At 44.3% G+C, this 27,426-nt stretch overlaps 1 protein-coding gene and 1 long non-coding RNA gene across 6 annotated transcripts in view; both read right to left on the bottom strand.

The window, feature by feature from the left end:
- Window positions 1-417: 417 nt before the first annotated feature.
- Window positions 418-4,435, bottom strand: LOC140903970 (uncharacterized). Its single transcript, XR_012156397.1, has 3 exons — window positions 4,202-4,435; window positions 2,290-2,871; window positions 418-1,070 (listed from the first exon to the last, which is right to left on the bottom strand). It is a non-coding gene; the product is annotated as an uncharacterized lncRNA (long non-coding RNA).
- A 2,123-nt stretch (window positions 4,436-6,558) lies between these two features.
- METTL2A (methyltransferase 2A, tRNA N3-cytidine) overlaps window positions 6,559-27,426 on the bottom strand; it is a 30,185-nt gene continuing 9,317 nt past the window's right edge. The window contains exons 4-10 of one of the 5 annotated variants that reach the window (XM_073326034.1): window positions 26,136-26,185; window positions 23,411-23,471; window positions 21,659-21,798; window positions 18,335-18,441; window positions 18,053-18,118; window positions 15,437-15,613; window positions 6,559-6,903 (exon numbers count right to left, since the gene is read on the bottom strand). In XM_073326034.1, the coding sequence (XP_073182135.1) occupies window positions 15,441-15,613; window positions 18,053-18,118; window positions 18,335-18,441; window positions 21,659-21,798; window positions 23,411-23,471; window positions 26,136-26,185 (597 nt within the window). In that variant the 3' untranslated portion in view covers window positions 6,559-6,903; window positions 15,437-15,440. Of the gene's footprint in view, window positions 6,904-11,279; window positions 14,129-15,436; window positions 15,614-18,052; window positions 18,119-18,334; window positions 18,442-21,658; window positions 21,799-23,410; window positions 23,472-26,135; window positions 26,186-27,426 lie in introns of those variants that run through there. The other 4 variants (XM_073326032.1, XM_073326033.1, XM_073326036.1 and 1 more) reach the window with 4 other exon arrangements.

Raw genomic sequence — 27,426 nt, 5'->3', positions numbered from 1 at the left:
ATGTAAAGTGCCACTGAAAGGCATAGCAACTCTCTGCTTTAAGGCTGAATCAGCTTTCTGAAAAGCAAACAAATTGTGGGGGGGGGGGGAGGGTTTCAGAAAGGAAGTGGCCATGCCTGTCCAAGTGGAGGCAGGCGTGGATTAAGGACGGGAAAGGAAGTTGCTGGGGCTTTGGATACAAGATTTGCCTTCCAAAATCATAATGTAATGGAAAAGGTATTCTAGTCAGTATGTCTGCATGTCAAAGGAGAATCAGTCACTGAAATCAGACTTGTTTTACTGCAAATAGAGTAAAGAGAAATGTACAGTCAAACAGGAATCTCTGCCAGTTTGGCAAATCTGACGATATAGAGTAGGACTAAGGGCATGATAGATCCCATTTGAATGCACAAGAAAAGGCAGGGACCTGCAGCACTGTAAAGAAATTTCTAATATTTTATTTAAAAATGGTTAATTTAACAGAGGTTAAAATCGGTAAGTTGAGGAAGGGAGGGGGGAAACTTGCTCTGCAAATCACTTTGAAAATGTCTGGCTTTTCTCGTAAACTGCATTTCCTGTGCTTTAACCTATTTTGCAGCAGGAGATCCAATCTGAGGAAGTAGCAGCAAAATTTCACCTCCCACCAAGAGATGCACCATGGGGACATAAACAGTGACAGGGATCTCTAAAAACTATTTTGAAAGTTCTTTTCTAAAAAGAGACTTCTGTAGTACTTATGTTTCTCAAGGCATCCACATTATTGGAACTAATGACCACAGTTTAGTGACACTTGGAGTTAATATTCAGTTATATAAGTAAACTTCATTTGAAAAGTTAAAATCAGCAAGAGAGAATTGTATCAATAAGCAGGCCAACTCCAGCAGGATCCAATAACCTCTCTATAAAGCTATTTAGTTATACCAGCAGCCTTGAGTCATGTAGTGGGATGGATGTGGTCACTTCAGTATGGTTTTGCTCGTTCCTTTGATGAAATTTAGGATATTGCTCTTCTTCCACGTGCTGCTTTTCCTCAGTTGTGGAGCCTCTTAGGGTTCAGTGTCTTCATATTGCTTGTTCAACATGTGGAGCCCCTGGGGGAAGAGTGAGGGATGCGACAAGCTGCACTTTCATTCTATACTAAGAGTACTTAGCTCTATGGGTGTGATCCACAAAGGTACTTAGTTCCATTAGGCACCACTGTGATCCACAAAACTCCTGCTTGGCTGTTGTCCTAAACCTGTAGGCGCCTCAACTCACTCAGCCCCTAAGTTTTTGCAGTAAAAGGAACCTAGGCGCTCATGTTTCTGGCTCTGGGCATGTGCACTCCTGCTTCATGCTAGTTGCCCAGACGGCTATCTCCTGCTTAAGCCCCAGTGCAATTCACAAAGCAGGGAAGATAGGCATTTTGCCATCTAAGTCATATGCAGGGACCCAATGTGGTAGGTGTGCCCAGAAGCTACCTCAGGTGAGCTCACACAAAACAAGAGGAAGGAGCTCCTTTCTAACCTTTAGCCTAGTGTACTCACCTTGTAGGTGGGAGACCCCTGGTTCAAGTCCTCGCTCCTCCTGAGAGGGAGAAGGAATTTGAACAGTCTGCAGACCCTCTCAGGTGAGTGCTCCAACTGCTACACTGTAGAGTCATTCTAACTATTTCTCAGCCCCAATTAATATTTAATTATTCAATTTTTCATTAAACGGGAACAATTTCAATAGGAGGAGGGATTGAGGAAGCCTCACATCAGCATATCTCATTGCCTGGCAGTTAGGGCATTCATCTGAGAAGTGGCAAAGCCCCGTTCAAATTCCTTCTCCACCTCAAAAGAAAGGGGGGTACCCTAGCCACAGGCTAAGGGTTATAAGGCAAGGACTCCCTCCTAGTTTTGTATCTACCTCATGGCTTAGCACATCCCCTTCTGGTCAGCATCTCCCATTGGCTAGCTTAGGTATCTCCCTGTATAACATGCTGGCTTGTGGCTCACAGTCTAAGGGTATGTCTACACTACAAAATTAGGTCAATCTTGCAGAAGTCAATTTTTAGAAATCTATTTTATACAGTCAATTGCATATGTCCACACTAAGTGCATTAAGTCAGCACAGTGTGTCCATAGTACTGTGGCTACCGTCGACTTTTGGAGCGTTGCACTGTGGGTAGCTATCCCACAGTTACACTGCAGTCTCTGCTGCCCATTTGAATTCTGGGTAGAAATCCCAATGCCTGATGGAGCAAAAACATTGTCGCGGGTGGTTTTGGGTACATGTTGTCAGTTGCCCCTCCCTCCGTGAAAGCAACGGCAAACAATCGTTTCGCACCTTTTTTCTATGCAGATGCCATACTGCTGTCAGCAGAGAGTGCAGTAGGACTGCTAACCGTCATCATCATTCACCGCTTCCGCTGCAACTCTGCTCTGCTGCTCGTCTCAATAGCGAATTTCTCCATGTTTTCTGTCATGTGTTCCCGGGTACTTGTGTTCTTCCTCAGGAAATGTGCGCGGTGCTAACCATTGTCCTCCACCGCTTCTGCTGCAACTCTGCTCTCCTGGTGCCATGAATCCACCTCACAGGTCCTCTCGTTGTTCTATATAAATATCTATTCTCGTGGCATCCATCGTCATCTACCGCTTCCACTGCAACTCTGCTCTCCTGCAAATGCCATACCACGGCAAGCGTGTAGCCCGCTCAGCTCACTGCTGCTGTTGTGAGCACTGCAAACACCTCACACATTATCTTGCAGTATGTGCAGAACCTGCAAAAGCAGGCAAGGAGGTGACGACAGTGCGATCACGATACTGATGAGGACATGGACACAGACTTCTCTCAAAGCATGGACCCTGGCAATTTGGACATCATAGTGGTAATTGGGCAGGTTCATGCCGTGGAACGCCGATTCTGGGCCTGGGAAACAAGCACAGACTGGTGGGACCACATAGTGTTGCAGGTCTGGGATGATTCCCAGTGGCTGCAAAACTTTCACATGTGTAAGGGCACTTTCATGGAACTTTGTGACTTGCTTTCCCCTGCCCTGAAGCACGAGAATACCAAGATGACAGCAGCCCTCACAGTTGATAAGCGAGTGGCGATAGCCCTCTGGAAGCTTGCAACGCCAGACAGCTACCAGTCAGTCGGGAATCAATTTGGAATGGGCAAATCTACTGTGGGGGCTGCTGTGATCTAAGTAGCCAACGCAATCACTGAGCTGCTGCTATCAAGGGTAGTGACTCTGGGAAATGTGCAGGTCATAGTGGATGGCTTTGCTTCAATGGAGTTCCCTAACTGTGGTGGGGCAATAGACGGAATGCATATCCCTCTCCTGGGACCAGACCACCTTGGCAGCCAGTACGTAAAGTGCAAGGGGTACTTTTCAATGGTGCTGCAAGCACTGGTGGATCATAAGGGACGTTTCACCGACATCAACGTGGGATGGCCAGGAAAGGTGCATGACGCTCACATCTTCAGGAACTCTGGTCTGTTTGAACAGCTGCAGGGAGGGACTTACTTCCCAGACCAGAAAATTACCATTGGGGATGTTGAAAAGCCTATAGTTATCCTTGGGGACCCAGCCTACCCCTTCATGCCATGGCTCATGAAGCTATACACAGGTACCCTGGACAGTAGTAAGGAGAAGTTCAACTATAGGCTGAGCAAGTGCAGAATGGTGGTAGAATGTGCATTTGGACGTTTAAAAGCTCGCTTGCGCAGTTTACTGACCAGGTTAGACCTCAGTGAAACCAATATTCCCATTGTTATTGCTGCTTGCTGTGCACTCCACAATATCTGTGAGAGTAAGGGGGAGATGTTTATGGTGGGGTGGGAGGTTGAGGCAAATTGCCTGGCGGCCGATTACGCACAGCCAGACACCAGGGCAATTAGAAGAGCACAGCTGGGTGCCCTCCGCATCAGAGAACCTTTGAAAACCAGTTTCATGACAGGCCAGGCTACGGTATGACAGTTCTCTTTGTTTCTCCTTGATGAAAACCCGCCCCCTTGGTTGACTCTACTTCCCTGTAAGCCAACCGACCTCTCCCCTTTGATCACCACTTTCAGAGGCAATAATGTCATTATTGTTTCAAAATCATGCATTCTTTATTAATTCATCACACAAATAGGGGGAAAACTCGCAAGGTAACCCGGGAGAGATGGGAGAGGAGGGAAGCACCGGAGGGAAGTGGGGTGGTGGATGAGGGGAGGAGGGAAGGACAAGGTCACACTACAGTTCAAAACTTACTGAATGCCAGCCTTCTGCTGCTTGGGCAATCCTCTGGGGTGGAGTGGCGGGGTGGCCCTAGCCTCCCCGCCCCGTGTTGTCGGTTGTCTGGGTGAGGAGGACATGGAACTTAGGGAGGAGGGCAGGCAGTTATACAGGGGCTGCAGCGGCAGTCTGTACTCTTGCTGCCTTTTCTGCAGCTCCACCAGATGACTGAGCATGTCAGTTTGCTCCCCCATTAGACTCAGCATTGCATCCGCTTTGCAGATCTGGGCCCAACTCTCTGTTTCATGGAGGCCAGCAACTGCCCTGCTCTTCTAGCAGGGTTCAGAACCAGCTTACCAAGGAACGTGGTCCATACTCCATCCGTTGGATTCTTTAAACCCAGTCTGGATATTTTTCTAAAAGATTATGCTGTAGATCAACCACAAGTTACTGGGCTCAGAGCAGGCACCGAGTGAAATTCTGTGGCCTGTGTTATGCACAAGGCCAGACAAGATGAATAGGTGGTGAGCTGTGATTACCACCCAATTGACTAAGAATTGCACACATCCTATTCTTGTGATTGTATGTCCCCACACTCCCTATCCCCACTTACCTGTTCATCTCATCTGCTAATGTCTTGTCTGTTAGACTGGAGCAAGATGAAACTCTTTGGGAAAAGGGATTGTCCTTTTCTGTGTGTTTGTACAGCACCTGGCACAATTGGGCCACAACCATCCTTTCCTGGCCACAAGATTTCATCTTTTCCTTCTCTGATGCAGATGAAACCATGGCTATCCATGTCTTCGCCAACTCCAGACTAGTCCATAGCAGCACACTCTAGTTGGGGGCTTCTCTTGCAGGACACACAGAAGCTTTAGCTAGTGCAGAATGAAAAGGAGTACTTGTGGCACCTTAGAGACTAAAATTTAAAATTGGTTAGTCTCTAAGGTGCCACAAGTACTCCTTTTCTTTTTGCGAATACAGACTAACACGGCTGCTACTCTGAAACTAGTGCAGAATAAGGCATGACACATTTTAGATAGGGTGGATGGATAAATGCATACGACACCCATGGTTCTTGCTCTGCACTGACTCCGAAACACTTACAAGTGTAATTCAGGCTGTTGATTACTATCTGTAAAACCCTCAGTGCTCTGACACTAAGGAATTTTACATCAGAATTCCCACCCATACAGCTGAAGTAGGTAGCTCAGATGGGAATTTTTTGAATACAATTATCTAATGTGGACACAGCCTACATCTCAGTTATATCAGACACCCTCTCTCTACACTTCATCACAGCACTTGCCTTCAGTATAATGCTTCATCAGTGCTACTCATCCCAGTGGTCATTTGCTTGTATGTGATAACCCCACCCTCCATCCTTGCTCTGTTTAGGTGTTAGAGTTTCTGCCTTAGAAAGCTTACAACTTCACTCTGTATCTTAGTACATCACTCTGCCCACCCATCCTGTTTGGGCCTTTCAGGTGCTACTGTAAAATAAACGTTTAATAAGACTGTGGGTCCTAGGGTAAGACCTTGTGGTAGCAGGTGCCTGAACATTCTCACTGATGGGCAATCCGCAATGGCATTTGCTGCTGCTGGAAAACTGCCAGCTCTGGACTGAGCGTAGAGCTGGTGGGGAATTTTTTAATAAAACTTTTTTTTTTTTTTTTTTTTTTAAATCAGAAATCCAATTAATCAACACCAAACTTTTTTTGGGGAAAGGGCTGGTTTCAACAGATTTCTTAAACTAAAAATTTTATTTTGGAAAAATCTGTCAAAATTGTTGCCTTTTGACTTTTTTAAATGAAAATTTTCAGTTTTCTGGTTCTAAAGGACTTTTTGTTTAGAATTAAGCTAAAATTAGTAGAAAGTAAAAAAAATGGTAAAAACGGTTGAAATCGAAATGAAATGTTTCAAAATGATCAAAACAAAAATATTCTGATGGACCCAAACTGATTTTTTTTTCCAGATTTTCAGCTGGCAACAAGTTTTGAGATTTCAGCTTTTCATCTGGATTTGGGATGGGAAAATGTTTTGAGATCTCAAACGGTTTTACAGGACAGGAAAACTGTTTCCCATCCAGCTCCTAACTGCATGTGAGGCAAAACTCAACTTTTTGTTTTTAACGAACTGTAGAGGTTGGCTAGTCCCCCAGTTCTGGTCTTTATAAAGAAGCTGGTTTTGATGGTTTGGGGGAAGGTGGACAAGAACTGAGTTGTGAGAGAGAGACAGAATATATACTCCTTAATTTGGATAAATGTATTTTCTTGATGATGTAAAGGCTGGATAGTATAGCAATAGGAAATTTATCAATGTGTGTAATAACTACATGTCCTCACTCAAGAGGGTAAGTAAGCCCTTCTACACCATCTTTTTCTCTGCCAGAATCCTCTCTTTTGCAGCATCCATCTCTCCAGATGATCTCTTCCAAATATTGCTCTTGCCTCCTTTTGATCTTCCCCAATGGCAATCACTGTATTCTTCGATGAGCCTTCTGTGACATCAGTACTATTCTTTATATATGGCACTTGTTACATGTTTCAGAAGAACCGTCCATCTGTCTGCTCGCTTTGATGGTCCATCCTTCAGAGCCATATCCCTCTCCTTGAGTTTGGCTTAGTAGGCACTCATGGAGTCCTCCCCAAATACTTTTCCATTCATGCATTTTGAACATGAAGCAATAGGATTAGCCATAGGGTAGATTTCAGAGTAGCAGCCGTGTTAGTCTGTGTCTGCAAAAAGAACAGGAGTACTTGTGGCACCTTAGAGACTAACAAATTTATTTGAGCATAAGCTTTCATGGGCTACAGCCCACTTCATCCGATGCATGCAGTGGAAAATACAGTCGGATGATTTTATATACACAGGGAACATGAAACAATGGGTGTTACCATACACACTGTAACGAGAGTGATCAGGTAAGGTGAGCTATTACCAAAAAGGAGAGGAAAAAAAAACCTTTTGTAGTGATAATCAAGGTGGGCCATTTCCAGCAGTTGACAAGAACGTGTGAGGAACAGTAGGGGGGAAAAATAAACATGGGGAAATAGTTTTACTTTGTGTAATGACACATCCACTCCCAGTCTTTATTCAAGCCTAATTTAATGACGTCCGGTTTGCAAATTAATTCCAATTCAGCAGTCTCTCGTTGGAGACTTTTTACCTCAAGGTCACAGCTTTGAATCCAACCTAGGTTAATGGCAACCAAAATTTGTTAAAACGTGATGGCTGTGCGGAGGTCCATGTGAAATGCGTTTGTTGGCTCACATCATACTGCCAACTGAAAGTGGTCAAAAATCATGAGTCAGGCTGTCAGAAATCATGAGATTAAATAATAAAATAATAATAATACATTTTGAATTCTTTTTCTTCTGTTTATGAGCTTTTCAGAGGCACTCACTTCATTTTTTTCAATCCTTTCTCCACAACCATGAGGTCTAGAAACTTACTTTTTTAACAAAAAACACAGATTTTTCCAGTAATAATATGATTCCAGCAGCTGGGCTTTTGAGTATTGCAAAACTCATGATTAAATTGTGAGATTTGGCAACACTGCTCTCAGTGTAGAGCCTAGTGGGAAAATGGCCAAATCACAAAAAAACAAAGAAAAAATCCCAGTACCACAATTGGCACTAAGTAGCATTCTTTCAGGGTGTCTCAGGAGACTAGATAGGTTACAGAAACTAAATTCACCTGACTCCCCTACGAGGGATTCCCCAGTTCAGAACCAAGGCCCATCAGTGGGACAGTGTAGGAGACATTTTTATGCTGCTACCCATATTATGCCTGGCCTGTGGATAAAGAGAAGACTTCTGCCTCTGGACTATGAGTCCAGCACATGATTCACAAAAAAATAATATGCCACCACCTGACTTCCTCCAGAGGCCACTGAGAGAGCGTCTACCCTCATACACAATGGAGATTCTTAATTATGTTGTTCCCTCCCCTTCACCTGTTTACACAGACACACAGCTCCAGTTACCCAATGTACAGTCACTAAACTTTTCTCTGATCCAAGCAAGCACTTGTTCTACCAGGATGGCAGAGACAAGGGATATGAACATAACATGGTGACTGCATCTTCTTTCCATTTACTCATCTGCACAGACATTTAAAGTGATCTAATTGCCCTTTATGTGAAAGAAAGCCTCTCATTCAATATTAGGTTCCCAGACCACCCAAGAGGATATTATTCTCTCCAGAGCCAGTGTGTGACCTTGGGCAAATCACTTAACATCTCTGTGCCTAAATTCCCTCATCTGTGAAACGGGTATAATACCCTACTACGTTACAGGGTGTGGGAAGGCTAAAATAAACAAACTGCTTTTTATGTTCTTAGACCTTTGGGCAGAAGCTACTGTGTATGTGGGAAGTTAAATCATCATATTGTAAAGCTGGGGTTCCTGCATGTGTGGGTGGATGTGTTTATAAAGACTTATTTAGGTAGCAAAGAAGTCAAGTACTCAAAAGCTAGGAATTACCAGATCTACAGTTGCCCATGCAACCTTAATCTACCCCTTTGTGCATCCATCCTATGCACTGAATGAGGCAGGGGTTCTGTGGAAAAATAGCAAGTGATCATGTAATTAAAGACTGTATCATGATGCACACACCCATGTGCTGCCCCTCGAGAGAGAGGGAGAGAGAGAGAGAGGGGCCTGGCTGCTGTTGTCTTGTGCTGGATCCATGGGCTGTTGGGAGAGTCTGGCCCAGTTCTTTCTCCCTCTGTCCAAGAATTGGGGGAGTTCCAGCCCCATATGATGCCCCTGGGGGCAGGTTAAAGGGCCAATGGGGCCTTGTGGTGGATCTGGACATTTACAGGGGGAAGCCTGCCTCCTCCCCCTTTTCCACTACAGCTGCTCCAACAGCTCCCTGGTGTTCCCCATGCAGCCTGTGCTGCTACTTCAGTGGAGGCATGAGCCCAGACTCGGAATGCTCCATGATTTTGGTAGGCTGCCAGAGTTTTCCAAAGGCCCACAAGTGAGAGACTGGAAATGATGGTTTTGAACATTTTAGATCTTGGCCAAAGCTGAGGTGGAATTTCATGGGCCAAAGAAAAGGCATGCCCATGGCTTAAGGGCACCTCCTACTGAATATCAAAGACCTGCTGTGGGATCCCTTCTCAAAGAAAAGGTTGCAAGAATCCGTTGTAGTGGAAAGTTAAGCAGCCTAAATATAGGGAAGTCACTACCAGCTCCCCTCTCCCCCGGTACTGGATGAAATCAGAACTGCTCAGTTGTATGGCACATGCCCTATATTGATATTAGTTAGCGGAGATTCTCCTTTAGGTTATGTAGTAGTGGAGCTCTGGGTTTGGAGCAGGCGGATGTGAGTTTTTTCTCTCCTTTTCACCAGGGTGGGTGTAATATGCACCATAGTGAGTCTTGCTGTTCCAAGCAGATGTGTTGGAATAGGCCTTCATTTCCAGGCAATGGTAGCACTCTCTGCAATCAGGACGTCTTTTCAACCACACCCACTTTGAGTTGGTCCATTTGTTGTCAAGGACCAGTAAGTGTCACCTATTAGTTTTGCAGACTATAAAACGTCATTGAAATGATACATTCAATTTTACAATGTAGCTTCTGGGGTGGAGGTAAAAGGGGAAGACAGGCATGGGCTACGTGGCCCAGTACACTGAGTTTCTCTCCATCTCTCCAACCAAGGGGCTTCAGAACCAACATGTTTAGAATGTTTTTAAGCTAACATGATGCTGCTAACCACCTACCCAACCTAGCTTTTAATTCCCTAAGACAGTGGTTCTCAACCAGGGGCCTGGGGCCCCCTGGGGGGCCACGGGCAGGTTTCAGGTGGTCCGCCAAGCAGGGCCAGTGTTAGACTCACTGGGGCTCAGGGCAGAAAGCTGAAGCCCCACCACATGGGGCTGAAGCCCAGGTCCCTGGGCCCTGCCACCCGCGGCTCAAGCCGAAGCCTGAGCAATTTAGCTTCATGGGGGCCCCTGTGCTGTGGGGCCCCAGGCAACTGCCCTGCTTGCTACCCCTTAACACCAGCCCTGGCTTTTATATGCAGAAAACCAGTTGTTGTGGCACAGATGGGCCGTGGAATTTTTATAGCATGTGTGTGTGTGTGTGGGGGGGGGGGGCTCAGAAAGAGAAAGGTTGAGAATCCCTGCTCTAAGACATTAGTGACAGTAAGTTTAATGATCTTATCTCTATACATCATAAAACCATCATGGAATTCAGTCTGATCAGCGTTCTCTGCTCTGTAGGGCCTGGACTGGAACAGCCTAAGAACTACACACAATAACCTGTTTCAGAGTAACAGCCGTGTTAGTCTGTATTCGCAAAAAGAAAAGGAGGACTTGTGGCACCTTAGAGACTAACCAATTTATTAGAGCATAAGCTTTCGTGAGCTACAGCTCACTTCCTCAGATGCATATCGTGGAAACTGCAGCAGGCTTTATATATACACAGAGAATATGAAACAATACCTATTCCCACCCCACTGTCCTGCTGGTAATAGCTTATCTAAAGTGATTTCCAGCACAAATCCAGGTTTTCTCACCCTCCACCCCCCCACACAAATTCACTCTCCTGCTGGTGATAGCCCATCCAAAGTGACAACTCTTTACACAATGTGCATGACAATCAAGCTGGGCTATTTCCTGCATAAATCCAGGTTCTCACATCCCCCCCACCCCCATACACACACAAACTCACTCTCCTTTTTGGGTCAGGACCCCTACGATTACAACTCTGTGAAATCTCAGATTTAAATAGCTGAAATCATGAAATTTACTATTCTAAAAATCCTATGACCATGAAATTGACCAAAACAGACTGTGAATTTGGTAGGGCCCTATCCATTGGTCTGTAGTAGACCTGGTTCAAATAAAGGCCATTAAGCCTGTTGCTTTCAAGAACATGACAGCCGCCATACTGGGTCAGACCAAACATCCATCTAGCCCAATATCCTGTCTTCTGACAGTGGCCAATTGCCAAGTGCCCCAGAGGGAACGAACGGAACAGGTAATCATCAAGTGATCCATCCCATCACTCATTCCCAGCTTCTGGCAAACAGAGGCTAGGGACATCATCCCTGCCCATCCTGGCTAATAGCCATTGATGGACCAGTAACATCTAAAACAAAATCATGTTTAACCAGTACTTTTTTATTCCAAGTTCCTGTTTAAATGCTAAAACAGAACAAACAAGATTAAAAAAAATACAGCTACATTCATGGCTGCATGCTTACATGGTTGCAAGTTTTTGCATGAAGCTTGAGTTAAAACCAGACAGATGTGGTAAGAGCCTTTTAGCTAGTAGAATAATCATAAGAAACTTCATTTTATATCTTTTAAAAGAGTGTGAACTGTTTTTATGGGATCCATCAGCTTTAAATGAATAATTTATAACGAAAGAAATAGCCTTCCTTATGTTACAACAAACCCTTGGGTGATTAATAAGGAATTTTTCTAATTACTTTAATTTCCCCCAATTATACTGTTTGTTTACTTCAGTAAATAACTCTCCTTCAAGGGAGATAAAACTATCCCTAGACGAACAGCTCCCTCTGGGGATTGGGGGGAAGGGACTGCAGGAAACTGGCTCAGGTGCCAGTAGGCTCTGGAAAGGTGACATTTAAGCAAAGGCAGGGTTGGTTAGACGAGAGGCAGAGGGATGTCATGCTGGAGAATTACAGGATTCTTCTTTCCTAAACCTAACTTGATCTCCTGGATGAGATGAGGGAAAGAGACAAGCATCACCAGGACTCAGAGGAAAAGGAGCTCCTGTGAGCAATGATGCAATTGTTACCTTAAAAGCAGACATTTATACTTCCAGTCTCAGTTGCAAGCAGACACTTTTGTCTAGGTATTGTCCATTCCCCTGTAAGCTCCTCAGGGCAGAGACCTGTCTTATTCAATGACTGTAAAGCACTAACTCTATAAATATTAAAACCTCTTCCAAGTCCAGTAGCCAATTTTTTTTAAAGGCTAATACTGAGGAAATACTGAGAGATTGAAGTGTTCTCCTACCTATATGCCATCATGTGTCAGCAATGCCCCTCTGCCATGTACATTGGCCAAACCGGAGAGTCTCTACATAAAAGAATAAAAGGGACACAAATCTGACATCAGGAATCATAACATTCCAAAACTGGTAAGAGAACACTTCAACCTCTCTGGCCACTCAGTAAAAGATTTAAGGGTGGCAATTCTGCAACAGAAAAGCTTCAAAAACAGACTCCAAGGAGAAACTTCTGAGCTTGAATTAATATGCAAACTAGATACCATTAACTTGGGTTTGAAGAGAGACTGGGAGTGGCTGGGTCATTACACATATTGAATCTATTTCCTTAAGTATCCTCACACCTTCTTGTCAACTGTCTAAATGGGCCACCTTGATTATCACTACAAAAGTTTTTTTCTCCTGCTGATCATAGCTCATCTTAACTAATCAGCCTCTCACAGTTTGTATGGTAACTTCCAACTTATCTGTATATGTATATATATCTTACTATATGTTCCATTCTATGCATCCGATGAAGTGGGCTGTAGCCTATGAAAGCTTATGCTTTAATAAATTTGTTAGTCTCTAAGGTGCCACAAGTACTCCTGTTCTTTTTGCTGATACAGACTAACATGGCTTCTACTCTGAAACACTGAGGAGTTCTCTCGGGGCTATAGCTTAGCAATGCGGCCATCCCATGGCAAGGGGCAATCCCTCCGCTTTAAAGGGGATCTGTAAAGGAAAGGGACAATTGGATTTGTGCTTTTTTCTGCTACTTAGAACATCTGTAGGCTTGGAAGGATTAGATCTTTATCAGTAAACACTGGCAAATGATTTCACTGTACACACACACAGACAAAAAAATATTTCCATCAATAATAACTGAAATTTAGAGATAGACAAAGAAAAATGCTGCTTGAGAACTTAAGAGTTTGACTTAAGGGTTTTTACTTGGTATATTTTGATATGCGAGGTGGACAATTTGTGTTTTAACAGTTATAAAGCTTTAGCTTTTTGAATCTCAACACCTGTGGTCATTAAATTGCTATAGTCTTACCCCCTATAGTTTCCCACAACTGTGAAAACTGATAAAAATGCATAAAATTCAATATCAATATCCATCTAAATCATAAACATTCAAAATTGAATTCTGCCAAGCCTAAATATCTGTGAAGGAAAGATGCCTTCTCCATAGGTTTTTTGCCTTAGAAATAGGCATTTTTAGTCTGGTCTTCTCCTCCTCCATCCATGTGGTTTGAAAGTTCTCTCAACCCTGAACAGAAGGAGCAGGATTGTAGCACCTTTAACAAGAGATTTTCTTCCAGCTGTTCTCTCAAGCATTAACCAGGTATTTCCAAAGAACTGTTTTGGAGTCTGACTTTAAAACACAAAAATAGCATCAGCTTGCACAGCAGTCAAAGGGAGGCTCCAAGGGACTTGTTGGGTCACCTTTGCACCTGTAGTCAGCCTTGGAACACATCACCCGACGGAGTTAGGAATGACAATTGCAGAGGGACAGGCTGGCTGTGTGGTGGCAGTGTCACGAATCAACAGGGCCGGCTCCTAAACATGACGATGGTGGCAGGAGATGTCATCACGATGCCTGTAGGCTCTCCCAGCACCAGTCAAGCCAATGGACCCAGTCCTGTCTCAATGACAAAGCTCCCATTGACTTCTAAGGGACCAGGAGCAAATTCTTCTCTTTCTACTTCCTCTTTCACCCTTCCAGGCATAGGTTCTTGTTATGTCTTTGTCAGTGAGATGAAACAGCCCCTAACGAGCTGACATCTCCTTCCTGTGTAGGTACTCTTAGCCCATGATCATCTCACCATCAAAATATATGCACTGTGAGCGGAATGGCGTGTGAGGTGCACCAGATTGCATAGGCACAGCCCTGGCTCCTCTCCCCGCAGCAATGTCAGCCAAAACTAGTCATTAGGAAGGTGTCAGGCTGGATTCTCTCCAACAGAGATCCTGAGAGGGGTAGGCACTAGGGGAAGGTAGATGGAGAGGAGGAGGGTCACAAGCCAGCAGCTACTTGGAAGCATCCCAAATCCCCTCTAGTCCCCCCCCTCAAACCTGGTCATCTTCGTCCGATTCTGATAATTAAACATAGGCTTGATGGAATTTCCCCCACTTTCTCCACTCTATACACGTGAAAATCCACAATCAGAAATGATTGTCTGTTCTGGTCTATACTTTGACACCTATCACAGCATGCTATTTCTGCCCCGTGCTTGACTGAATTGAACCTGGATATCTTCATAGAATAGAATATCAGGGTTGGAAAGGCCCCTCAGGATGTCATCTAGTCCACCCCCGCTCAAAGCAGGATCAATCCCAAATTTTGTCCTAGATTCCTAAATGGCCCCCTCAAGGATTGAACTCACAACCCTGGGTTTAGCAAGCCAATGCTCAAACCACTGAGCTATCCCTCCCCCTGCAGATCAGCACAGATCAGCTGCAGTACAGCACACGAGCTTGCTTGGAAAGGCTTAAGTAGTGGTGTAAACCATGGCTGGAAAAGTTTACTGTAAATCAGTTCTTTATAACTGTAACATAGGCTGTAACCTCGCACTCTATTTAAATCAGATTCCACAGAGTAAAAATAAACTAGCTCCCAAAGGCGTGGAACACAAGGACAGCTTTTGAACCCTGTGATAGGCTTCCACTAAGTTAACTACTAGACACCGTCCACCACATCGAGTCAGTTGATTACCTTACGTAGGATGGAAGGTGATCCTCTCTATGTGAGCCTGCATGAGTAGCACAGGGCTGGAATGGATCTGCACTCACTAGCCAGCCTGACTTTTAAAACTGTTAGGGCAACCCATGTGACTTTGATTTTCAACATCTAGAGCAGCGAGTGACAAAAAGGTGATGGGGCAAGAGGATCTGGGTGGATAGAGTAGATGGTTGAAATGAACCCCACTGTGCTGCAAACTGCAAAACCTGAAGATAAGGTCCAAACTCCTGTTCCTTTTCATGTAGACACTCGGAAGACAGAGAACTCGTTACTCATTTTGCTCGGGCTCAACAAGAGATAGTGAGTGTCCATTTCTTAGGTAAATTGTTAGTCACCATTAATTTAAAAAACAAAGACTAGTAACTAGATATTGTTGTGGAGTTGTCCTGAGCCTAGCTCCACCTTGCACACAAAGCATGTGAACTTACGACTAGTCTGGTCATTTCAGAAGGCGCCAGAATTCAGCATGATATGGCAGGTCTGCTCAGTGCCACATGCTTCACAGGAGGAGAGTCCCAGCAAGTCCAAATACAGCACATGTGATAGACACACCTTGCTAATGAACGCGCCCATTCTCCTTATGTCCTGCAGGGAAGGGCTTGCGGTATTTACACTGGATCCACACTCGATGCATCGTCACTTGCTTCCCTCGATTCACCTGTAGGCGCCGATCGACCAGATTCTGGACTTTTTCCAACCCAGCCGTGGTGAAAAGAGCATCCAGTTCATCTAGGAGGAATGGGGAGGAGGCGGTTAAGACAGCAGAAGCATTAATTTGATCAACGCTTGCTTGTAGGTTAAACTGCTCTAAGTGGGAGCCAAAAGATTCCTTTGAATGTTCAAGGAAGTTCTGGAAAAATCCAGTGCTTTTGATTCCACAGTCAAATGGAAGGACCATATGATAGCCGGCTTTGAATGTGTCGTGACCTCTACCTTGTCTGCCAACCCTTGTGGTCATCTCATGGCAAGAGTTAACAGCGATCTTGGGGTACATGTTCTGCTCTGCTCTACTGAGGGGGAAGAGAAGTGCTTGGATGATCGGCATCACAGAGAGCAAAGGGGAGGAGGAAGGGAAGACAGCAGCAACCCTAGAATGAAGAGGTGGGCATTGTCCATGCATGAATGCCTGAGGGGATGAACTTTCCAAGATTAGGGATAGTTGAGACAGGAATGTGTTTTTCAAGGGGCTTGATCAAGATGCTAAGCACCCTCAAATCCTGAAGTCTCTGGGAATGGAGGACACACAGTACCCTACAGGATCAGGCCTACGCTGTAAAGCTCTAGGGTTAAGCTTACAGTCCTGTATGTCTGATATATAGGATCCTACCAAATTCACGGTCCATTTTGGTCAATTTCATGGTCATAAGATTTTTTACATAGTAAATGTCATGATTTCAGCTATTTAAATCTGAAATTTTATAGTGTTGTAATTGTAGGGGTCCTGACCCAAAAAGGAGTTGTGGGAGGGTCGGAAGGTTAGTGTGTGTGTGTGGGGGGGGAGGTGGGAGGGGGGGCGTGGCGGCGGCATGTTGGTACTTCTACCCTTACTTCTGTGCTGCGGCTGGTCACAGCTGCCCTCAGAGCTGGCCAGCTGGAGAGCGCGGCTGCTGGCCGGGAGCCCAGCTCTGAAGGCAGAGTCGCCGCCAGCAGCAGCACACAAGTCAGGATGGGGTGTGGTGTTGCCACCCTTACTTCTGCACTGCTGCCTGAAGAGCTGGGCCCGCAGTCAGCAGACACCACCACTCCCAAGCTCTGAAGGCAGCAGCGCAGACCGCAAGGTTGGCATGGTCTGGCATTGCCAACCTTACTTCTACTCTGCTGTGGGCAGGGCACTGCCTTCAGAGCTCTCTCTTCAGAGCTGCCACCGCTCTCCGGCCACCCAGTTCTGAAGGCAGTGCAGAAGTAAGGGTGGCAATACCGTGACCTCCCCACAAAATAACCTTGCGACTCCCCTGTAACTCCCTTTTGGGTCAGGACCCCTGTCTGCCCTATGAAATCAGTACAGTACAGTACAGGGTAAAAGCACCCAAAAGACCAGATTTCACAGGGAGAGACCAAATTTCATGGCCCGTGACATGTATTTCATGGCTGTGAATTTGGCAGGGCCCTACTGATATGGGTTGTGGTCATTAATCCAAAAACATCCCAGAAAAGCCACATCAAGAGTGGATGATCAAGACACCACATGCCCTCCAGGTCAGAACAATGCTATAGCCAAGTAGTCCAAACACAAGCGATAGGCTGCATGATGCATTTTGTACCAGGGTGCCCCGACGCACTGGCTGCATGTAAAGCCAGAGACCTAGTCGTGCTGGGGAGAGATCCAGTGTAACTGCAGCTCTGGGAGCATGTGATTTTACAGTGTTTCTGTAGCAAAGGGCTAACAAGTCCCAGCTTGTGCTTTTTTATCCCATACCTGCCATGCTGCAACCTTTGCCAGACAGCCATTTTCTTCCTTTTGAAACATCCATTTTAGAATTATTTAGCTGTAACCGATATGCCCTGTGCAGTGAACTGAACAGCTCGTTGCAGTAGTATCACTGTCCTACATCCACTGATCATTTTAGACCTGACTAAGGATTACCAGCAGTAGGATAGAGGTGCCCGATATCACTAACTTGACTGGGGGTTTGGAGGGCAGGGGTGACTGGTGGAGAAGAGTACAAGCCCCATGATGCAGCAACGAGTTGTTCTGCTGAGGCTACCCCAGCCCAGCAGCCAGAGTAGTCTTTAGTGCCCCCACATTGGGGGAGGCAGAAGGCAAGATCTTCAGAGTGCTGGCCCCTCTGGCTCCACCCCTATGTAACCTCTCCCGTGCAACAGTATCCAGGGAACGCCCCTCCCCACACCTCCTCAAATTCTGCTCCCTGCCCCTCTTCCCCCCCACCCCTCAGTGCAGCAAGCACACTAGTTCCATTGCAAGAGGGCCCCCTGCATGTGAGGCAGCTGGGGAAGGATTCTCTGCTACATGAAGGAATGCACTAAGCCATATTTCACAATGATCTACAGGCCCAGTTCTCCATGCAACTGATAAACCTCTATCGTTTCAGCCCGGTCCAGGGAGGGTACGTCTGAGTCAGCTGTTCGCCTCTGGGGGTTTGCAGAAATTCCCCGCACAAAGGAATGAGGAAGGTGAGAAGGTCAGGAATACAATATCTAATCTTCTACCTTGCGTAAAGAAGTAAACTCTGGTCCCATCGCCCCTCACGTAGAAGTTATCGGACAGACATCGACCTGGGGGCAAGAGTTGTTCGGACAGTATTATCCACTTAACTTATTTTAAATCAGCCAATCAGCTGCACAAGAAGGCAAATGGCAATCCCCACCCCCTACTGCACACTGTGCTGAAGGGGAAGTTATCAGCCTGTCTCCTAGACATGGCAGCCTCCCCTGCAGACACTCTCACATACCTGATGTGTCAAGGGTTTGAGCACGGGAAGGAGGAAATACCTTTCTTAAATCGAAGCTGCGCCAGGTCATAACGACCATAATCTCGTAACAGAATCATTCCTCCTGGTTTCAGAAGCCGGCTCAGTCCGTTAATGACGCACTGCATCCTGGGAAAAGGGCAAATTAGGAAAATTCAACAGCCGTCAAAATTATGCTTGCTTCCTTCATCCCTCAGAACATTAGAATGAGTTGAGCTTACCAAAGAGACAGAGTTCCTTTATGTTTAGGCTTTTATTTACAAAATATGACTTGAGTGAAAAATTCTCATTCTAAACAGCTCAGTTGATTTAAGGTTTTTAAAAGGGCGGGTTTATAGTGGAGAATATGAAGATTGCTGTGGTTTTGTCAGGAGTTGTGCTGATAAACTGGATTGTGTCTATACACGTGGACTTTAGGCTATAACTTTGTTTATCTGAAAAGGTTTTTGTAAGATGGCATCACATGAGAAGAAGTGGTCACGTGGTTTAGCACAGAATCCTCAAGTGCTATCCATGGTTCTGCATGGATTCCCTGTGAGAGTTTGGGCGGGAATCCTAGACGCTAGACAAAATCAGACTAGAACATTTCTAACAGTGAGGGCAGTTAACCACTGGAACAATGGACGTAGAGATGTAGTGGATCCTCCATCACTTGAAGTCTTAAAGGTCAAGGCTGGATGACTTTCTAAAGGATATGCTAAACAGCTCAACCACATGTCATGGGCTTGATACAGCAATTATTGGGCGAGGTGCTCTGGCCGGTGTTTTACAGGAAGTCAGATAATAATGCCCCTTCTGGCCTTAGAATCTATGAACGTACCCACAAAATTTCTGTGAGTGTCTAACCTGTGGCACCTTGGGCCGAATTTTCAGAAGTGCTAGCACCTGCAGCCACCATGGACTTCAACTGACACTGTTGGTACTTAGCAGCTTTGAAACATGGGCCTAAGCGATCCCAAAACATAAGATACCCTGGTTCAGCTTTCCCAGGAACCCATTCCCAGGCTTGGCTGATCATATCTCCATATGCTCTGGCATGGGCTCAGCTCTATAAGATCTGGCCCAACAACCTCTCCAAGAGAGCCTGAACCATTCAAAGCAGCTTTGCCATGCTAGGTGTCAGCCATCCCCGAAGAATGTTATCCCATGGGTGCCCAATTACGAATGCACTCATTTTTGTTTGTTGTATTATCATGGTGTCTCGGAGCCCCTGTCACGGACCAGGACTCTGTTGTAGAAACACAGAACTCAAAGACAGTCCATGAGTGCCACAGAGCAGTGCCCACTAATCATAATGTGTTTATTAACCACAAGCAGCTTCTCTGTTACATATAGACAATGTAGCCACACAGTTGTCCTCATCTTCTTCTGTGTGGCGACAGCGAAACAGTGAAAGCAAAGGGATGACTACAGTTGGGTCTCTTATTCAGCCCAGAGCAGAGGGAGGGGGGTGGCCCTGGGAATGGCTGCAACACCTCCAGGATAAACTTGGATTGGCCAGTCATCCATGATGTTTCCGACAGTTTGCACCATACCACAGTTGCATTTCAGCAATTCCTTACTTTCCATCTATGGAATAATTATGCACATCTTCCACGTCAGGTGTGGATACGGTTTATAGCTGTCCATATGCACCGTAGGGAGGAGAAAAACGGCACTTGCACAGTTGGTTTGTCGATTAGATTTTTGTTTGGTACATCTGCAGCCACCCCGGCTTCAGACCATCGTCTGCCAGGAGGTTATGGCATGAGACTAGAAGGATTTTCTTAATTTTAGTCGGTGGCAAGGCGGGTGTTCTAGGTCAGGGTAGAGTGGTAGTGGGGTATTTGCCATGATCTTTATGTACTCTATAACTGTCGCAGCGCCTCATTGGATATTTGCTCGCTCAATGTTAGCTAGTCCCGATAGCCATGGATGTGGTGTTGATGTGAGGGTGCCACTAATTATGCGAAGAACGGCGTTAATTTCAGTGTCCACTAAAATGGTGTGTGGGATTCCGCTCCAAACTGGGGCATAGTATTCCACTGCAGAATGGACCAGGGCTAGTGTCAACATTTGGAGCATGCAGGCGTCGCTTTCCACAGATGGTCCTGCAAGCTTCTGTATGATGTGGACTCTGGCCTTCGTTTTCCTTTTGGTTTGTTCAAGGTGGCAATGGAAGCTGGGCGCGCAGTCCAGGGTTATCCCCAAGTACCATGGATGATGATTGTGCATCAATGGTAATCCACAGAAATTGATGTTTAATGTCTTCTTGGCCTGGACATGGTTCAGATGGGAAGAAGAGACCACTGTTTTTGAGGCATTTGGCATTATGACATCGCGTTGGCTACTCAGGCGTCCAGATTTGTCACCTCAGACAAGGTTCTTGAACACTAACCACACAATGAACAGTAGGTAATTATTTAAGTACATACTGGTTTGTAAATTGCATTTACCTTCACACATGTTACTATCTGGTAAGTATTCCCATTTTAAAAAGCATTACTATAATCTGTACTATGTCGTGGAGTCAGCAGTCCCTTCCATGATTGTACTTTCCAGGCCAAACTATGGGAAGCCCTGCGTGGGGACATTCAGCAGCACATGCTGTGCTAGTCACACCCATAGAAAGAAAGCCAAAAGAGTCACAGGGTTGGTATGTGACCAGAGATCAGAATAAGAAATCCTCTTTGTGCTCCTACTGTTACCAGGAGTCTCTCTGTCCTGCCATGAGATGCACTACATACAACTGATGTATTCTGAATATAGGTAAGATATCTTGCTCTCCACCTCCTGTGAGGTAGGTAAATATTATACTACACCTATTTTTATAGATGAGCAAAGTGAGCACAGAGTTAATGGGGACACTGCCCGTAAATTCTGTGGTCACTTTGCTCATCTGTAAAAATGACACTGCCCGGTGAGTTTAGGACCAAAATGCAGGCATGTAAATAAAATGAAGTTTCATGTAGCGTACTATTAATAGAAGCCATTTCAGGAGCAAAAAAAAGAAGCCCATGGGAATAGTTTACTTGGATTCAGACATTCCCTGGTAGCATTTGCAGCTCAGACTTTGGGGCACTGCTCTAAGGTGGCAAATCCATAAAGTGAAATTGACCCTACTGCTTGTTCATTGTCCAAGTGGAATGAAATGCACAAAGTATATAAAGAACACAGGGTGATGAGTACATTAGGTTAAATTTAGAGTTTCAGTAACACAGGTAAGGATTATTTCACTACAGAAGTTTTAACCTGACAATATCACTTTAATATCCCCCATGAAGGACCTTTGACTGCATTTGTCATGTGCAGCCTTTTCTCCTTTCATTACAGTGAATTGCTGGTGCTTTAGTAGAGGCTGACTTACTTCTCTGGGAGAATAGCTGATAGGACAAAGATGAGAATAATGATGTCAAGACTCTTCTCTGGCATTGGGTATGGGCTTTGGTCCTTGCACAGGTCATGAACGAAGGCAAAACAGCGGGAAGAGTCATACTCTGAATTGGTCTGCAATTAAAAGAGGAGCAACACAAGAAGATACAGACACTGTCAGACACAAATACCAATGCTACCTGGCTGCACAATCTCCATTTCACTTTCACATGGAAAAGCTGGAAGAGCCAGGGTATGTCTACACTGCAGTTGGATTAGTGCCTCCTAGCCCAGGATAGACTCACACTAGCTCTGCTCAAGGTAGAGTGCTAAAAATAGCTGTGTGGACACTGCGGCACAGGCGATGGCTCGGGGTAGCCATACATAGTCCAAGCCTGCCTGACTGGCTGGCCTGAATCATCGCCCACACCGCAATGTCCACATGTTATTTTTAAGCGCACGAGTTAGAACGGAGTCTGCGTATCCAGGCTGGGAGGTATGCCCTTTGCTGCAGTGTCGACATATCCCCAGAGGCCTTGAGTCCATTTCAGAATAACCCCTGTGTGTACAGCTATTATAATTAGAATATTCGAGGGATGTCAGAAAGGGAAGTGGAGGGGAACTATGGAAAATTATTAAGTAGATACGGCAGAGTTATAAGAGAGTTCCGGACTCACTCTATTCAGTCCTTCACTACTACCAAAAAAAGCAGTGCCAGACTGTGGGACCAGCAACAGCTTTAAGGTCAAACCTCTCACAAACGATCAAGGCCAGAAATGGGTGATTTATACCATCAAGCTGGAATTCTCCCCTTTATAGCTGCACAGAGGGTCAAGGCCTAAATCTGCTCCACTGAAATCAATGGTAAAACTTGTACTGATTTCAGTAGGATAGCACTGGGCCCTTAGGTTAAACATTTCAAACCAGGATATCTAATGCCAGGCTCTCAAAACCATATTTAGATTCCTAAGCAGAAGGGGACTGTTCTACAGAGATGTGGAGCAACCCCACTCCCAGTGACATGCAGACTCTGGTCAGTTTCACTCTGTGGCTACTTGGGAAGGTGGGGAGCACCAACAGTCAGGCTGGAGCAGCTGCCCCTTGCTGCCTTCCTTCGCCCCCTCACAATCTCTCCTATCAAACTGGCTGGTCAATTTAACACTCTAGCGAAGTTTCCCAAACTCCATTCTAAACCGATTTGTTTGTTAATACCTGCTATTCCATAGCCAAAGTCAACCCTTGCCCCAAACAACAAAGTCAACATCCACCATGACATCAAGCCAGCTGCCTGTGCAGCAGCAATTAAATGCTGCTTCCAGACCTGTGGTTACATCAATGATACAAGTGAATCAAGAATAACATTAATTGATTTAGGCTGTAAGAAATAGTTTGAAAGACGTCAAAACTTCAGCAGTTACCCCATTAAACAGCATCTGGTCTGGAAAAACGATGCTGGTAACAGGAGAAGGGAAAGCAGACTTATTCTTCCAGCACCATTGTTAAACTGCCCCCCCACCTTTTTTTAAAATTTAATCCTGTTCCCTTCCTTCCTGCAGCCTCCAATGGCCAGATCCCCTAATCTGCTTGCACTGAGAGGCAGCATCCAGTTCTAGCTAAATATCAAGCTACCAGCAGAACTGAACTAACAAAGGCAGTGCTAATTGTAGTTCTTTGCAAATGCTGCACAGGATCAGCTGCTTCCACCTAGCTGTGACTTCATCTAGAACTTGTGCAATATTTAGTTTACCTGGACAAGATCCACAGCTGTGTTGGAAAAATCACAGCAATAAACAAAGAGCCCTGGATCACTGAAATGAATGCAAAAGAAACAAGAAACAGTCACGTGCCTCATATGGTTCTCAGGGTGGATAAAAACTGAACATAAAAAAACCTGGATTGTTAATTTAAATATGTTTTTATTTTTAAAAATAAGCCTATTTAAAATTAAATTTGAAATTATGACAACCTACATTAATACCTACACTTGCTATAATCTATTAAAATCATTTAAGTAAAAAATATTCAACCAGTATATGTTTGCTGCCAAAGTTTTAAAGAAAATCAAAGCACTGAAGTGGTGGTAGTCACTGGCTAAGCACCTATAACTAAATTTTGTCGAAGTGCTAAACTATCTTTTGACAACAGCAGTTTCTTATGCAGGTGCAGAGTGAATATTTTCTTCATTTAAATTTATTCAACTATTTCAATTCAATGACTAGTTCATTCAAAGTTGAGAAATTGATTGGAAAAATAAAAAACAAAATTTTCCTGCTTTTTCAACTCCCAATCTATGAATAAAAACGAGGTGTAAGAGGATGAAAACTACTAGTTTTAAATTCCTGAAAGAAATGGTGACCAGAAACAATCAGTTCAATTCTCTACCTACACGCAATACTTCATTTGTTTAATAAATCAGTTAGTTTTAAATACTAAACATGTGTTAAGAATTTTAAGAACATAAGAATGGCCATACTGGGTCAGACCAAAAGTCCATCCAGCCCAGTATCCTGTCTATCGACAGTGGCCAATGCCAGGTGCCCCAGGGGGAGTGAACCTAGCAGGTAATCTCTCTCCTGCCATCCATCTCCACCCTCTGGCAAACAAAGGCTAGGGACACCATTCCTTACCCATCCTGGCTAATAGCCATTAATGGACTTAACCTCCATGAATTTATCTAGTTCTCTTTTAAACCCTGTTATAATCCTAGCCTTCATAACCTCCTCAGGCAAGGAGTTCCACAGGTTGACTGTGTGCTGTGTGAAGAAGAACTTCCTTTTATTTGTTTTAAACCTGCTGCCCATTAATTTAATTTGGTGGCCTCTAGTTCTTATATTATGGGAACAAGTAAATAACTTTTCTTTATTCACTTTCTCCACACCACTCGTGATTTTATATTCCACTATCATATCCCCCCCTTTAGTCTCCTCTTTTCCAAGCTGAAAAGTCCTAGCCTCTTTAATCTCTCCTCATATGGGACCCGTTCCAAACCCCTAATCATTTTAGTTGCTCTTCTCTGAACCTTTTCTAATGCCAGTATATCTTTTTTGAGATGAGGAGACCACATCTTTATGCAGTATTCAAGATGTGGGCGTACCACGGATTTATATAAGGGCAATAAGATATTCTCCGTCTTATTCTCTATCCCTTTTTTAATGATTCCTAACATCCTGTTTGCTTTTTTTGACTGCTGCTGCACATTGCGTGGATGTCTTCAGGGAACTATCCACGATGACTCCAAGATCTTTTTCCTGATTATTTGTAGCTAAATTAGCCCCCATCATATTGTATATATAGTTGGGGTTATTTTTTCCAATGTGCATTACTTTATATTTATCCACATTAAATTTCATTTGCCATTTTGTTGCCCAGTCACTGAGTTTTGTGAGATCTTTTTGAAGTTCTTCACAGTCTGTTTTGGTCTTAACTATCTTGAGTGGTTTAGTATCATCTGCAAACTTTGCCAACTCGCTGTTCACCCCTTTCTTTTTTCTTATGTATCTTATGTAATTTTGCCACCTCACTATTTACCTCTTTCTTTTTTCTTTTGTATCCACCATATATAAGGTAGTTGTATTTAAGCAATAAAAAAAAATTTTAAATGCTGGATTTGTGCATTTTAATTGAATTCCAATTCCCATCTAAATTAATCTTCATCTAGTCAAAAAGAAATTCACCATTTTCCAACACAATAAAAAAATTAAAAATTATGAATCTGAATAATGTAAATTAAGCTATATAATTTCTTAAATAAATGTGTATTGAGATAGTGTATCCTCCTGGTTAGCAACAAGCAGTACCAAATTTAGTGTAAAGGCTATATTTAGTTTAGTAAATCAACGTTTTAATGGTTACTAGCCAATGAGAAGCAATCTTTCTTTAGGAAAAGAACTAAGTAGTACAAATGCAAAACAAGATTAAAATTGTTGACTTAAATCAAGGTTTCCTGCTTGCTGATTTAAATTAGGATTAAAACTGTTGATTTAAAATCAATTCAACTTGCAGAGTAAGTTTTAGGGAAGAAGTGGGTCTAATGGTTAGAGCATGCAGCTGGGAGTTAGGAGCACTGGGCTTTATCCGCATCTCTACCAATGACTTGCTGTGTGGTCTTGGTTGAGTTACTTAGCGCCTCTGTGCTTCCGTTATCCCCATCTGTACAATGATGCTTAAAGTCTTGGGGGAAAGGAGGGAAAACAGAGATTGGGAAGCTTGTCTGTAGAGTGCTTTGAAAGCCACAGATGAGTGGATGTGCAGAATTTCATGACCACCAAACGCATCCTAAGGAGTCTCAGCAACCTTTTAACCTCAATTCAATCATTCAAACGTGTGTGGACAGAATTGACAAGTGGGTGTGTTTGTGTTTAGCCTCTTTTATATGCAATGGGTCTATGCATTTAAAAAAAAAAGGAGTGGAACACAACATTTCCAGTTACTAATTTTTTCTCTACAAGTAATAAATAATCAAAGCTGCTTACTTGTTGGTTTGCAAAATTGGGAAGACTGTATTTCCAGCACCACAGCCAACCTGCAGAAAAAGAGCAGCCAGTTACACACCTGTACTGTTTTCCTCACTGACTCCTGCTTTCTAGTCTGAACTTAGCAGCTGTTACAAAGCATCACCCTCGAGCCACAAAATGATGTTCCAGCAACCTACTGGGGACCAATCCCAAACAGCAACGAACACCTGCAACTCCCATTAATAAGAGATGAAGATGCTCAGCACCTTTCAGGATCAGGCCCTGCAGCCGAGCATCCACAGGAAGCCACCAAGCTAGCTACCTAATTCTACCAATAGTCTGACAGATTGTGTGGATCACTGATATTCTTGAAAGTTGTTATAGCTGGAATTGCAAGCATAACAACCAGTATGAGTCACTCAGGCAGTCTCAAAGGCCAGGAGTTAGTCAGTTTCATTTCCATACAGAGACAATGAGGAAGGGTGGGGGAGGAGAAGGAAATTTGCTTTGCTCTCTTTTTCTTTCTGTTATAGTTGCACCCTATTATTTCAGTCTCCCTTTCTAGATGGCTCTCCTACTATCCCTAGTTATAACTGGGCCTGCGGTGCTACTGCCCCTTGCCCCTCACCTTCATTTGAAGAGAAGAGAAGCCATACAATTTAGTTCAGCAGCTTTTGTTCCTGAATGTTTAGGGACTTCTGTGGAAGGACTGAAGTAAGCAGAATGGAATGTACTATTGGATGTTTGAAATGACGGCGGGTGCAGAACGCATACCGGTGGGATATGAGAGCAGAGATGGTATAATAGCATGGAAAGTTGCCTCTAACACGGTTTTAGGTGCTAGGATCCTGCAGAGAGCTGCAAAGCTATTTATGCTGACTCACCTCTGGGAGAACAGGGCTCCAACAGAACAGGTGGCGGGCCACTGCTGTTAACGCAACTCTTAAACTGAACCAGCCACAGATATATGATGACTGATCATCCACAGTGACAGATTGTGTGGGCAAACTCAGCACAAATATTTCAGCTTTAATAGTTTATTAGCCCGATGTTCTAGGAATGCTGTTGATACCCCTTATGCATCACCATTTTGAGACCTCACAACTACCTGAGAATTCCTTAGCTGTACTGCAAAGATTTGTTTTGTCTGCAATATAGTTTTCAGAGTTTTATATCACTCAAGTCAGACAGACTCAGGAGCAGAACCCAGAAGTCAGGGACAGAGGAAAGCTTCCTGAACACGGTTAACAAACCAGCTCTTTACACAACGAGAATTCATGCTGAGACCTCAGCCGTTACTTTAACATCA

This window comes from Lepidochelys kempii, chromosome 27 (genome assembly GCF_965140265.1).
Source record: "Lepidochelys kempii isolate rLepKem1 chromosome 27, rLepKem1.hap2, whole genome shotgun sequence".
NCBI lineage: Eukaryota > Metazoa > Chordata > Testudines > Cheloniidae > Lepidochelys > Lepidochelys kempii.
Note: the sequence above shows the minus strand (reverse complement) of the source record. Positions and strands in the feature narration are given on the sequence as shown.